This window comes from Armigeres subalbatus, chromosome 3 (assembly GCF_024139115.2).
Source record: "Armigeres subalbatus isolate Guangzhou_Male chromosome 3, GZ_Asu_2, whole genome shotgun sequence".
Taxonomy (NCBI): domain Eukaryota; kingdom Metazoa; phylum Arthropoda; class Insecta; order Diptera; family Culicidae; genus Armigeres; species Armigeres subalbatus.
Window position 1 is genome coordinate 101,431,876 of NC_085141.1, and position 12,170 is coordinate 101,444,045.

A 12,170-nucleotide genomic window follows, 5' to 3' on the forward strand; every position below is an offset into this window, starting at 1 on the left:
GTTCATAAGGTACAGGAATTAGAAAATTATTTAAAAATCATGCTCTTTTTACAACGTAGAATATCGAGGTTTCAAGAATCAAAATGTCGGTGTAGAACTTAGTCGCGTCAAGTATGATATACTAAAGACAAGTAAGGTTGCTGTTGAGATCGAAATACGTATTTTTCGAAATTACTCTAAAGTTACAAAAGTGGTGGAATTAAACGGGATAATACTTTCTTGTCTTATGCCTAGTGAAGATATTCCACTACAAAGCTCTGAATAATGTTCTTATCAATATGTATACGTTGTTACATTAGCATAAATTGATAATATACGCAACTTTCTAACTAAAAATCCGTTGGGAAGTTCAAAAGAGTTCAGTTCGGAGGAGAGGCACAGAAGGAATAAATCCGTTTAGAAACCCAAAGAACGGAACGGACATCTTTTGGGTTTACAAACAGAGTAAACCTTTGGTCTTTCGACCTTTTTTGGGTTTCCTTACAGAACTCTTTTTGCGCTTTTGAACAAAATCCTTTTGGCTTCCGAACGTAATCTTTTAAGGCTTCGGAATCCCAAAAGGATATCCCTTTTACCGAAACAGAAAAAAAATCATTCAGAAGCCCAAATGGCTCCACATGGAATTCCAAAAGTTTTCTTTTTGAAATTTTAAACCCGAGTTCGTTGGAAAGTAAAGTCCAAAATAATTTCGTTCAGAAGCCCGACAAGGCTTCGTTTGGGAATCCAAAAGAATTCTGCCCAGGAAGCCCAAAAGAATTTCTTCCAGAATCCGACATAATTTTGCTAGGAAACTCAGAGAAAGGCCTTGTTTTCGGTTTACAAACCGTGATTTTTTGGTTTTCTGAACGCTCTTTTCGGCTTTTGGAATGATCTCTTCTAGGTTTTCGAATCGATTCCTTTCGCGCTTCCTAACCAAATCCTGTTAGAGCTTCGGTAGGAATCTAATCTAATCAGAATCTCTTGTCCAGAAGCAGAAAATAGATTCCGTTCAGAAGCCCAGAACGCTCCAATCGAAAGTCCAAAAGATTCCGTTCGGAAGACCAAAAGTATTCCGTTCTTAATTCTAGAATGATTTTGTTCAGAATCCCATCAATTCCGTTTGGAAGTCCAAGAGGATTTCTTTGGGAAGCCCAGCCAGAGTGATTACTTTCAAAAGCTCAAAAGAATTTCGTTCAGAAAATCAAAAAGATTGCGTAAGTGAACTCAGAAGGATTACGTTCGGAAGTTCACTTAATTCTGATCGAAAACCCGTACGATCGGATATCTTTTGAGCAACCTAATGGTATTTTTGTGCTTTTAATAGCTTTAAAATGGATTAATTTTGGACTTCTGAATGCAATCTTCTTAGGTTTCCGAAAGGAATCGAAGAATCTTTCCTTTTGAAATTCTAAAAGGATTGTGTTTGGAACCCAAAAGGGATGCCGTTCAAAAGCCTGAAAGGCTCCGCACGGAATTCCAAAATGATACCGTTTGGAAACCTTATAGAATTTCGTATACGAAATCCCCATAACGATTTTGTTTGGAAGCCAAAAATAGTTTGATTGGAAAACCCAACAGCATTCTGTTTCCAGCCCAAAGTTTTTAAAAACTGAATGTCTGTAAAAGTCTGTAACTTTAATCAAAAGTCTGTATAATGTCTGTAATCTGTATGATGTCTGTATGCAAGACCAAATGTCTGTATAAATACAGACATGTCTGTATGTCTGGCATCCCTGATTTGTCATCACGAAACCGCAAAAACTCACCACGATGGGCTGACCTCGCTCGCTTCACCTATTCATATTCACCACGAATGGTATAGTTTGACAACGTGTTCCTACATAAACTACGTATCCCGAATAATAAGCCATTATTTTCTCGAGCAGCATTCAGGCCGATAAGCCAAAATGCTGAACCGAGAAAAATGAGGTTCAAGTTTTTCAAAGTTTTTATGACTAATTTAATAATTTGGGTTCGATTTTCTTTCAGGGAGTGATGATGTTAATCATCCTGAACGCGTCAGTTTTTTTTTCGACTCAAAAATCGAACATTGTTTAATTTAAATTTTAAAAATATAGATGGAAAATGCTTCGTCGACATTTTCGGTCTTGTTTGACGTACGGAATAACATGATTCAAACGCACTAGCAAAACACCGCAGGGCACTTGACGTGCTTGACAGTTAATATATGGGCTTGACGTTTTGGGCTGATAGTTCATTCGCCCAATAGCATAGCCCAAAATTTGCCTTAAAATTGTTCAAACGCAAAAATATTATTTATTTTTACTGGTTTAGACTTTTACCAGAATTTTTATAACATCGGTTCAAGTATTCTTGACTGATGCACTATCGTTTGCAACCATAAGAGCATCATTATCGGTCGCGAGCATTTTAATCACCCGCGCAGCGCTTTCATTTTAGTTTCGTCACTCGTTTCCGTATCGGTCACTATTGTCGGCTCTCAGTTTGGTTGCTGTATTCCGTACCGGTGACGTTTGACAGTTGACAGTTCATCAAAGAGCAGCGCTCTTATCGCGCTACCAAATTTGGTCTCCTGTCAGTCGCGCTACTGTTCTAGCAGCGCGTTTAGTAGCGACCGGTAAAGTGTCAAGTTAGTAATGACTGCGCTGCCAAACGGTAATCTTGCTCTAAACGAGGTAGAGCTTTACTGCCGCTAACCGCAAGTTGAGCACATCTTTGACATCTGTACTCTGTACAGTAGACGTTTGATAACTGCAAGTCATTTAACTGCAATTCGATAGTTGCAGAAGTTTTGCGTGGTTTTGCAGTTATCCGACCGCTAAACTTCAAACTGATGTCATACTCAATGACAGCTACATTGCGCTGCACATTTAGATGCACTTTTATTATTGCATCTGACGTCGATTGACAACCGTTTGATATCTAGAATGCATTGCAGTTATCGAACGGCATTCGTTAACTGAAAAGTAAACATGTTGCACTGTATACAGTCGCGATTCGCTGGTTGGGCCACGACCTCGACCCAACTAACGAATTCGGTTTTTTAGTTGGGCCAACTGACAGCCATCTGAACACGTGTGTTTCGAATTGAACATCACAAATGATGTCCAGTGACGCTCAATCCCGTTTTCCGTGTTTGCATTGAGTTTTGACGTACGGTTGCTTTTTAGTTGAGCCGTGACCCAACCAGCGGATGGGTCACTTTTTAGTTGCGCCTCCGCTGGTTGGGCCATGGCCCAACTAAAAAGCACCCGTTCGTCAAAATTCAATATAAACACTAAAGTGGGGCGTCGTGGTCATTTTTTCAAATCAATGGTTTTTCGATGCCATTCTGGGACCATTCTGAACAACTGTGCAGAATTTGGGACCGATTTTTTTCTTCCTCGCTTTCCGCATCGCGTTTGAAGTTTGTATGGAAATTAGTATGGGAGAACGTATATTTTTGCATTTCTACTACTAAAGGTTTCAGTTCATCGTAAACCAAGTGGCACATTACGTTAAAGTATAACCCAAAGGATGCCGAAAAACTTTGCTGAAGAAGGTACGTTGCTGGAACGTCCACGAAAAAAGTTCTAACGCTTCGAAGATTGAGTGTTCAAACCATATGCAAAAAATCATTTATTCTGCCAGCACTGCCGAACTACGTGGAGCAATAATTTAACTGAGTGTTATTTCAAAATTATTGATTTTATAAGACTTTGGAGCGAATGGGAGCTAGGGTAACGGTACCAATAGTGGAGGTATTAGTAGATCCACAAAAGAAAATATTTTTCAAAATTTATAATTATAGGAAATGTACAGCTTTAATATCTTAGCCAATAGATAAACTAATAAATTTGCTAACAAAAATAAGATAGATGTCATTTTACATCAACAATTACCAAATATTGCTTGCAGCACTATGGGTACACTGTTTCTTTAGTGGCGGTAAAAAATAATTTTGGTTCCTAGAGTGGTACTATCCATTGGTTTCTAAAGAGACTTTCCACTATTGGTACAGTTTCACCACTATAAGTGCAAGGGAATCAATTTTGTTAAGGGAAATCATTGTTTTCATTAGTTTTTCAAGCAAAATCTTAAGATAAGTTGCGTTTAACAAGATATTAAAACCACGACGCATCAACTGAAGCCATCGTAAAGTGTATAAATATGATAAATCTCATTAAAACCACACTACCTCCACTAAGGGTACGGTTACCCTATTCGGAATTATTTCACAAAGAAAAAAATCCAAAAGAAGGAACATAGGTTTTGCCCTTCGATAACCAATAGTTGTCCGCTAGTGCTGGCAGAACATTAATTTCTTGCAAATGGTTTAAACAATCAATTTTCGAAACGTAATAACATTTTTTGTAGACCTTCCAGCTACATACCTTCTTCGACAAAGTCTTTCGGCATCTTCCAGACTATATGCTAACGTATTGAGTCACGTGATTGATGATAAATTGAAGCCGCTAAGAGCAAAAATGTAAAAAAGTACGTTTTCCCATATTAATCTCCATGTAAATTTAAAAAACGATGCGGCATGCGAGGTTGCAACCAATCGAGCCCATATTTTGCACAGTTGATGGGGGTCCCAAAACGATCCAGAAAAACCTTGATCTCACTTGATCGGACGAAGTTTGCGTTTTCCCATACATCTGCGCCCCACTCTAATAAACACGGAAACCGGGATTGGGAGTCACTGGACATCATTTGTGATGTTTCGAAATACACTGCCGTGAATCGTATATTTGTCCCATATGAATAGGAAACCCAGCAAAGATGGGACAGATATGCGATTCACGGCAGTACACGTGTTTAAATGGCTGTCAGTTGACCCAACTAAAAACCGGATTCGTTAGTTGGGTTGAGGTCGTGGCCCAACCAGCGAATCGCGACTGTATACACGTAAAAAAATTTAATGTTATTTATTATTAATATTTCTAATACATTTTTGACATCAGGCGCTTAAAGATATGTATAAGAAAAAACTTATACATCGCATTAGTCACATACATTCCGAAACTTATACTTTTGAAGTGGTGTCACACCTTTCACGAGTGTGTTGAATGCAGACAATTCCATAACATCAACACTGTTGATCAAAGTGCTACTCACTGGAAGTTGAAATGATTAGCACTTCGATCAGCACCAATAATGTCTCCACTAGAATTGAAAGTGCTATGCTATTGAATTCACAGGTTCAAGGCTATTGATTTAAGAGTGGAGCGATATTGGTGTTGTTCTAAAAATAGATGACAGTTCTTTCATCTGTTCTGCTTATTTCAAGAGGTATTTCGAAGTGTGAGATGGAGTCATGGTAAGACGGAGGACTTTCAAGCAAAAGTATGTTATTCAAATCTGAGCTGAGGTAACTCTATTTTTTTTATTTTGTTGTTTTAAATTCAAAACATTGTGCACGTCAAATGGAAGTGGTGGTCTTTGAATGCGACAAGCTCAGCTATTGATATTGATTTGATTCCAAAGTAGTGCATATTCAAATGCAGAACAGTTCGCATGGACGTGCATATTTTTTACCGTGTAGTTCAAAAAATCGATTTTGTTCGACAGTGCTCATCTGATAATCTGATAATAGCAAATTTAGATTAATTGAAATACCATACGAAATCCACAAAATTTCGGCTTAAACAAAAATCGCGCCATTTACTAGCTTTAGGGTGCGGCCAGAGTTGACGCGAAGTGCGATGCTAAGCGAAGCGTCCATACGATTTGACAGCTCCTTTTTATTGATTATTATTCCTTCGCGTGTAGTTTTAGCTTTATTTTTTTTTCAAACGAAGTTTCAATGAAATTGGCAAATTGCTGGAGTGTCCAGGTCGATTGATATATAAATCTCCAAAATTCATCGAAAGATAAAGGTGCTAGTGACATTCGAAATCTTCCCTTTCAGCGTAACGCTGCTCTTTATTTCAAAAAAATTAAAATGACACCCATAGTATAAAGAAAGACGAAATAGAAATTTGATTTAGGGGGAAAATTGCACCCCTTTGGCTTTTTTGAGGATGGTTTCGACATTTTTAAACAAGGATCTGAAACACCGACAAAAACGCCAAAAGGTCGTTTTAACTCGGGGGTGCATATTACCCCAGTTTACCCTACAGTGATCGTTCATTAATACTAAAGACACACTTGTGATACAAATGGACAGAAGTTACAACCCATAAAAAGTACATGTGTTTAATACTACATTTTGATGGAACATGTGTTGTTTACTACTGATTTTTTGTATTCCACTTTTCTAGAAGTTAGAACCATATCTTAGATGCAGGCGTGTGTTTGGGAGATGTTTGGATTTTTTGTGTTTATATATTTGAAATTTCCCTGATTGTGTTAGGAATTCCCGGATAATTCCATCTAGTAGACACCCTGTACTCTTCATAGTTAGTTGAGGATCACTGTTCTCCACGCCAATTTTACCGTATCTGAAAAGTATGGATGTAGAACTTACCGACAGGTCCTCGATTCAGCGTCCTCCTCATAAGTACCTCGAAGATATACGGAACAGTAATCTTTGGTCAAACTTACAGCTGACAATGCGATCATAATAAACATTCTTCGTAGCATCTCCTATCATTGTTCGCTTCATTATCCGATGCCAGTTTGATGATCTTTAGAGAGAATGGTTGAAACTATCTCAATAGACGAATCAAAGTAAAAATAAGAAGAAGACACACGACGGTGTTAACTTTGACAGATCCTACAGCACAGCATAGGAAGATAATTTTAAAATGCTTATTATAAATTCTAGACAAGTTGTAATTAAAATCTGATTGATGTACGATACGGAAAAAGTTTTGAATTACATATTCGGAAGTTTATCTCAATTTTTTGAATATTTTCCAAAAATGTGCCTATCATACAGTTCGGAACTTTTCCCGTATCATACTTTAATCAGATTTTTATTACATTTTGTCTAGAATTTATCATAAGCATTTTAAAATTATCTTCCTATGCTGTGCTGTAGGATCTGTCAAAGTTAACACCGTCGTGTGTCTTCTTCTTATTTTTACTTGGATTCGTCTATTGGAAGAGGCACAATACAAAGAGCCATGCACATCAAGGGGAACGACCACCATAATTTGAACAGAAATATTTCTCTTAAATGATTCATCAAAACTGTAGGTAATTATCACCATATCACTGCTCTCATAACTAGTTTCTTAACTCTGTATTTTCATTAAGATTAAATTACAAAGGAAAACGCCCTACCGAAGTAACTATTTACTTCTTCTTTTGTTTCTTTTCCTTCTTGGCCGCGCTGGCTTCACCCTTGGCGGCTTCCGGTTTCCTCTTGGGCGCCTCCTTCTTGGCGACGGCTGGCGCTGCCTTCTTTTCGACCTTCTTTTCCTTCTTGTCTCCGGCGGTCTTCTTACCGGCTTCAGCCTTCTTTTCCGGCTTCTTGGGTTCAACCTTAGCCTTAGCCTTAGCGTCAGCCTTCTTGGCGGCCTCAGTCACCTTCTTCACTTCCTTCTTGGCCTCCTTCTTAGCGACCTTCTTGGCTGCCTTAGCGGCGGCCTTCTCCTTCTCCTTGTCGCGTTCCTCACCGGTGGAGCTACGCGAGTCGCGCATCGAAGACAGACGCGACCGACGGCGAATACGTTCCTGGCGGCGACGCAGGTGCAAGATCTTCATATATTCGGCCTCGGCTTCCTTGCGAGACTCCACACGGCGCTTCTTGATTGCCAGACGATGCCTCTTGCGCTGCAAAACGACTGGAGTAATCAGACGCTGGATCTTCGGAGACTTGGTGCGTGCCTTCTTGCCATCCTTTTCCGGAAGTGGGCGCTTGACGACAAACTTGGTAACATCATCATCCTTGGACAAGTTGTACAGCTTGCGGATGTTGTTGGCGCGCTTAGGTCCCAGGCGACGGGGAACGGTCGTATCGGTCAGTCCGGGAATGTCCTTCTCACCCTTCTTGACGACGATCAAAGCCAAAGCCGACAGGTTCTGGTCAACGATGCAACCACGGACCGACTTGCGCTTACGCTCTCCGGTACGACGTGGGCGGTAGCATGAGTGGCCCTTCTTCAACAGCAGACGAACACGGGCTAAAATGAACAAGCAATAAATTAACTGTTTTGTTTAGTGTTCAAAAGCAATATTTAAAAAAAATCCCTTTCTTGTTTGTCAAATTTATTCAAATTGTTTATCCATCCCATTTTATTTGAATGAAGGAAAATATTAATGAATACAAAAAATGTAATGTAATCCGTACCGTAGAAGTTTCCTTGAAGTGATTTGAAGTCATGATGTTCATAATAAACAAATTACAAATTAAATGTTCTCCAATCTAATTTATGAATTTATAGAAATAGTGATGAGAACTTGAATTCAGAACTTTCGTCGATTCAAAATAATATCCATTCTGAGACATTTTATAAAATCTTGCGGACTTTTCCAATTTCATTTACAATTCTCATAACAGTTTCTGGCTCCCAATATTATTAATTTCCCAAAAACTCACTATTGGTCAGGACTCCCTGCTTCATGGGGAAACCCTGCTTGTCGTTTCCGCCGGCAATCTTGAAGATGTAGCCCTTCCATTCATCACCCAGGTGATCGGCGGTGATTTCGGCGCCCATACGCTTGTCGTAGAAGTGACGCAGCTTGTGGTCGTCCATGACCTCGAAGGTCTTCTGGGCCCCGGTAGCGGGAAACGATACGTTCAACTGCAACGAATAAAATTTTATTAGTTTCGTATAAGAATAATTACAAACTGTCTCAAGAAACTATGGCTCTGATTCATTATAGTATTAATGATATTCTAAGGATTTTTTTTTATTTGCATGAATTTCAAGTTATTTCGGCACAACAACCATATTGAAACATGAAAAACTACTTTGTTGACGGAAATCGAGTCAACACGGTAATCAAAACAACTTGCTACCGTTTGTTATGACCATTAGTGTTTTTTCTTCAGAAATTTTGCACTATTTTTTAACACGATTTGCCGCTTTTCATTCATGGGCATTGAATGAACACTTCGCAATTCCATTTTTCTACGAGAAACATTTTTCGCATCAAACATTGTCAACACTTTTCGCCGCACTCCTCTGCTATCGCTTCAGTCAACTTTAGCTCCGACCAGAAAGCGAACACGCGTTGGACACAAACTTAAAATCGCAATTTCTTCACGAATTCAAACAGATCCGTTGATCCACACACATCGAACACATCCCCCATAACTCGCCAACCAGATTGCCAAATCACTTGCGGAACGAATCCGCCTACAAAACCGTAAATTTTCACAAAATTTAGCTCGTACCTTCATCTTACACGTCTATTTCCATACACTCGCCGAGAGTAAAAAGGCTGTCAAATTCTAGCGCTGCGCTGAGGGCAGTACTAGCTTAACAGCGGCCGCCAGTCAACTTCCGTTTTCCGTCTGTCATTTGGGAAACGTCAAATAATTTCGAGTTCGAAACGAAAGCGACGCTTCGACTTTTTGACGTACACTCAGAAATAAAATAAATTACCGAAAGATTTACCTCTGCTAAACTAGCAGGAAAAATCGAGCAGGAAAAAAGCTCTTTCAGTGCGCCACCTGTGCCTGAATGCATGAACTATGAGCAGGTAAAAATATTTTCCCTGCTAACACAGATAACAGATATTGAGGCTGGCATTCGAAACGTGTGTAAACATCGGCAACCGTTAATTCAAATGTATTTTAATTTGGGACCGCGTTTAGCAATCGATTGGAGATGGCGCAAGGATCATTGTTATTGAAAACGCAACCCAAATGTGGCTGTCAAATCCATTGGCTGCGTTCGACGGTTGGTAATCAGCTGCGTCAGTATGTACTGCCGCAATCAGTTGAGTAGATGGCACTAGTGGGCCAACGTATATGAATTCAAAAGTTTACACAGGATTTTCAATAAAATTTGTTCTAGCTTAAATATCTGTTATCTGTGCTGCTAACTTCACATTTTGAGCTTTTTTCCTGCTAAAGGTTGGTATCGTGTTCAAAAGAAATTCCTTTTTCTATCCCAATTCCATGTTAAATTCCGTTTACTGAATCGGAAAAGTAAAAAATTGAAATGAAATTTCTTCACCAGTATCCACCTGAAAAGAACAAAAATCAAAAAGGGAATTTGTAAGGTTCCCACGCAAACTAATGGGAGCTGTCACTTTACTTTCGGAAAAATAGTCTGCTCGATTATTCCGCAAGTAAAAGTGACATTTTGCTCCATGCCGATCAGTTGTCAAAATTCTGCTTGGTAATATTGAACAAAATTCCGTAACCTCTCTACTTTTTAAGTGGATACTGGGCTTAACTTCACAATATTGAGCTTTTTCCCGGCTGAGTTCACAGGTCGAGCTTTTTTCCTGCTGAGTTCGAATTCGTGCATTACGTAGTGATATTTTTATTTTCAAATGTTTTTAATTAAATAATTGATTATTTGTTTTCAAATATAATACATGGAATAACTTCTAGAATGGTGAGTCAAGATAAAAAAATAATTGTTTTATTGATGCCGGCAAATTTCAATGGGTTTAGGTAATATGGTAATATTTACAATTACATATCATAATTATACAGCAATACATAACGATTTTTGAAAATCTTAAATTAAAATTAGACATGTTGAGTAAAAGTAAAATAGGATAGGTAATGCTAAATTTCAGATTTGTCTAACTAAGAAAATTTTTCAATTATGCTAACTAATACTAATATGAAATCAAGTTCAAAGTTTTCCTGAAACAATTTATCAAATATTGAGTGAATATTTTGGAAACGCTGATATTGCTTTTGGAATTGGTAATTGGTGCTTTATAAAAACGATAGCCTGCTAGTAGGGTATCTGTTCCTATATTAATAACAGCCCGTATATTAATCCCAACCGTCGATAAACCAAATAAAAATCAATTTATTTAATAAGACTTTTATTCAGTACAATGTTGGTACTAAAATTAGAAGCATGGTTATTTCAAAACGTCTTTAAAATAGCTAGGGTACCTACTGATGAATTTAGATATAAGATATTCTGCTGGAAAGTATTTAGTATGCTGAAGTCTTGAAGCAAGTCCGTATGAGTAGTTGTGATACATAATTGAAAACAATGTTGTAAAATGCTGTTTTTAGCAAAGAAGAATGAAAATTAAAACATGATGAGTTGATGCTTATTAGGCGGAACTTTTAAAACGCGTCAACGTTTTTATCCTGTTCGTATACCTTTTGAGCAATGTTGAAAAATCTGTTTTAGTAAAAGATGAATGAAGAATTGAGACATAACGAGTTTATGCTTATTAAGTGGAATTTTTCAAACGCGTCAACGTTTTTATTCTGACCTTTTAAGCAGTTTTGTAAAATAATGTTTTTAATAACGATGAATGATGAAATGAGACATGACGAGTTTTCGCTTTTTAGGTGGAGCTTTTAGAACGCGTCAACGTTTTTTTTGCGGCTCGTAGATTTGTTGCGCATTTCTGCAAAATATTGTTTTAGGTAAAGATGAATGAAGAATTAAGACTAGATGATTTGTTGCTTATACTAAAGACACACTGGTGGTACAAGTACCAAGGTTATATACCCTAGTACATATTGTAGCATGGTTTTCCACGTTCTACCAGCATGGTACAAGGTGACACACTAGTAGTACAACTTGTACCATGGTACGAATACCACCAGTGTGTCATTAGTATTATTAGGTGGACCTTTTTAAACGCGTCAACGTTTTTATCCTGCTCGTAGACAATGTTGAAAAAGCTGTTTTAGTAAAACATGAATGAAGAATTGAGACATAATGAGTTAATGCATATTAGATGGAACTTTTTAAACGCGTCAACGTTTTTATCCTGCTCCTATTGAGCAATTTTGTAAAATGCTGTTTTAGTAAAGATAAATGAAGAAATAAGACATGACGAGTTGTTGCTTTTTAGGTGGAGCTTTTAGAACGCGTCAACGTTTTTTCCGGTTCGTATACTGAAAGAAACGGCATGGTAACGCCTACCATATCAAAGGTAGCAGTAAAAACATTTTACCATTTACCTTCTTGAGCAATGACGTGTTGCAGATTTCACCATGTTCTTGTCACTGCTACTATGCGCGAGTCAATCCGAAGCATAGTAAATTTTAACATGAAGATTGGTTTATCTTCACTATGGTAGCATGGTATTCTTTGTAGTTTTTTCAGCCTTTGGTATATTGTGAACAAATAAAGATGAACCTGTATTCAATCAATGAAACATGTTTATTTCCAGTT

The 12,170-nt window shown here is 38.0% G+C and overlaps 1 protein-coding gene across 1 annotated transcript; it reads right to left on the bottom strand.

Annotated features, from left to right (window-relative positions):
- Positions 1-7,117: 7,117 nt before the first annotated feature.
- LOC134226158 (small ribosomal subunit protein eS6) lies at positions 7,118-9,379 on the bottom strand. Its single transcript, XM_062706748.1, has 3 exons — positions 9,233-9,379; positions 8,432-8,636; positions 7,118-8,015 (listed from the first exon to the last, which is right to left on the bottom strand). Exons 1-3 carry the CDS (start codon positions 9,236-9,238, stop codon positions 7,186-7,188), a joined length of 1,041 nt encoding a protein of 346 aa, XP_062562732.1. The 5' UTR covers positions 9,239-9,379; the 3' UTR covers positions 7,118-7,185.
- Between the last annotated feature and the right edge of the window lie 2,791 nt (positions 9,380-12,170).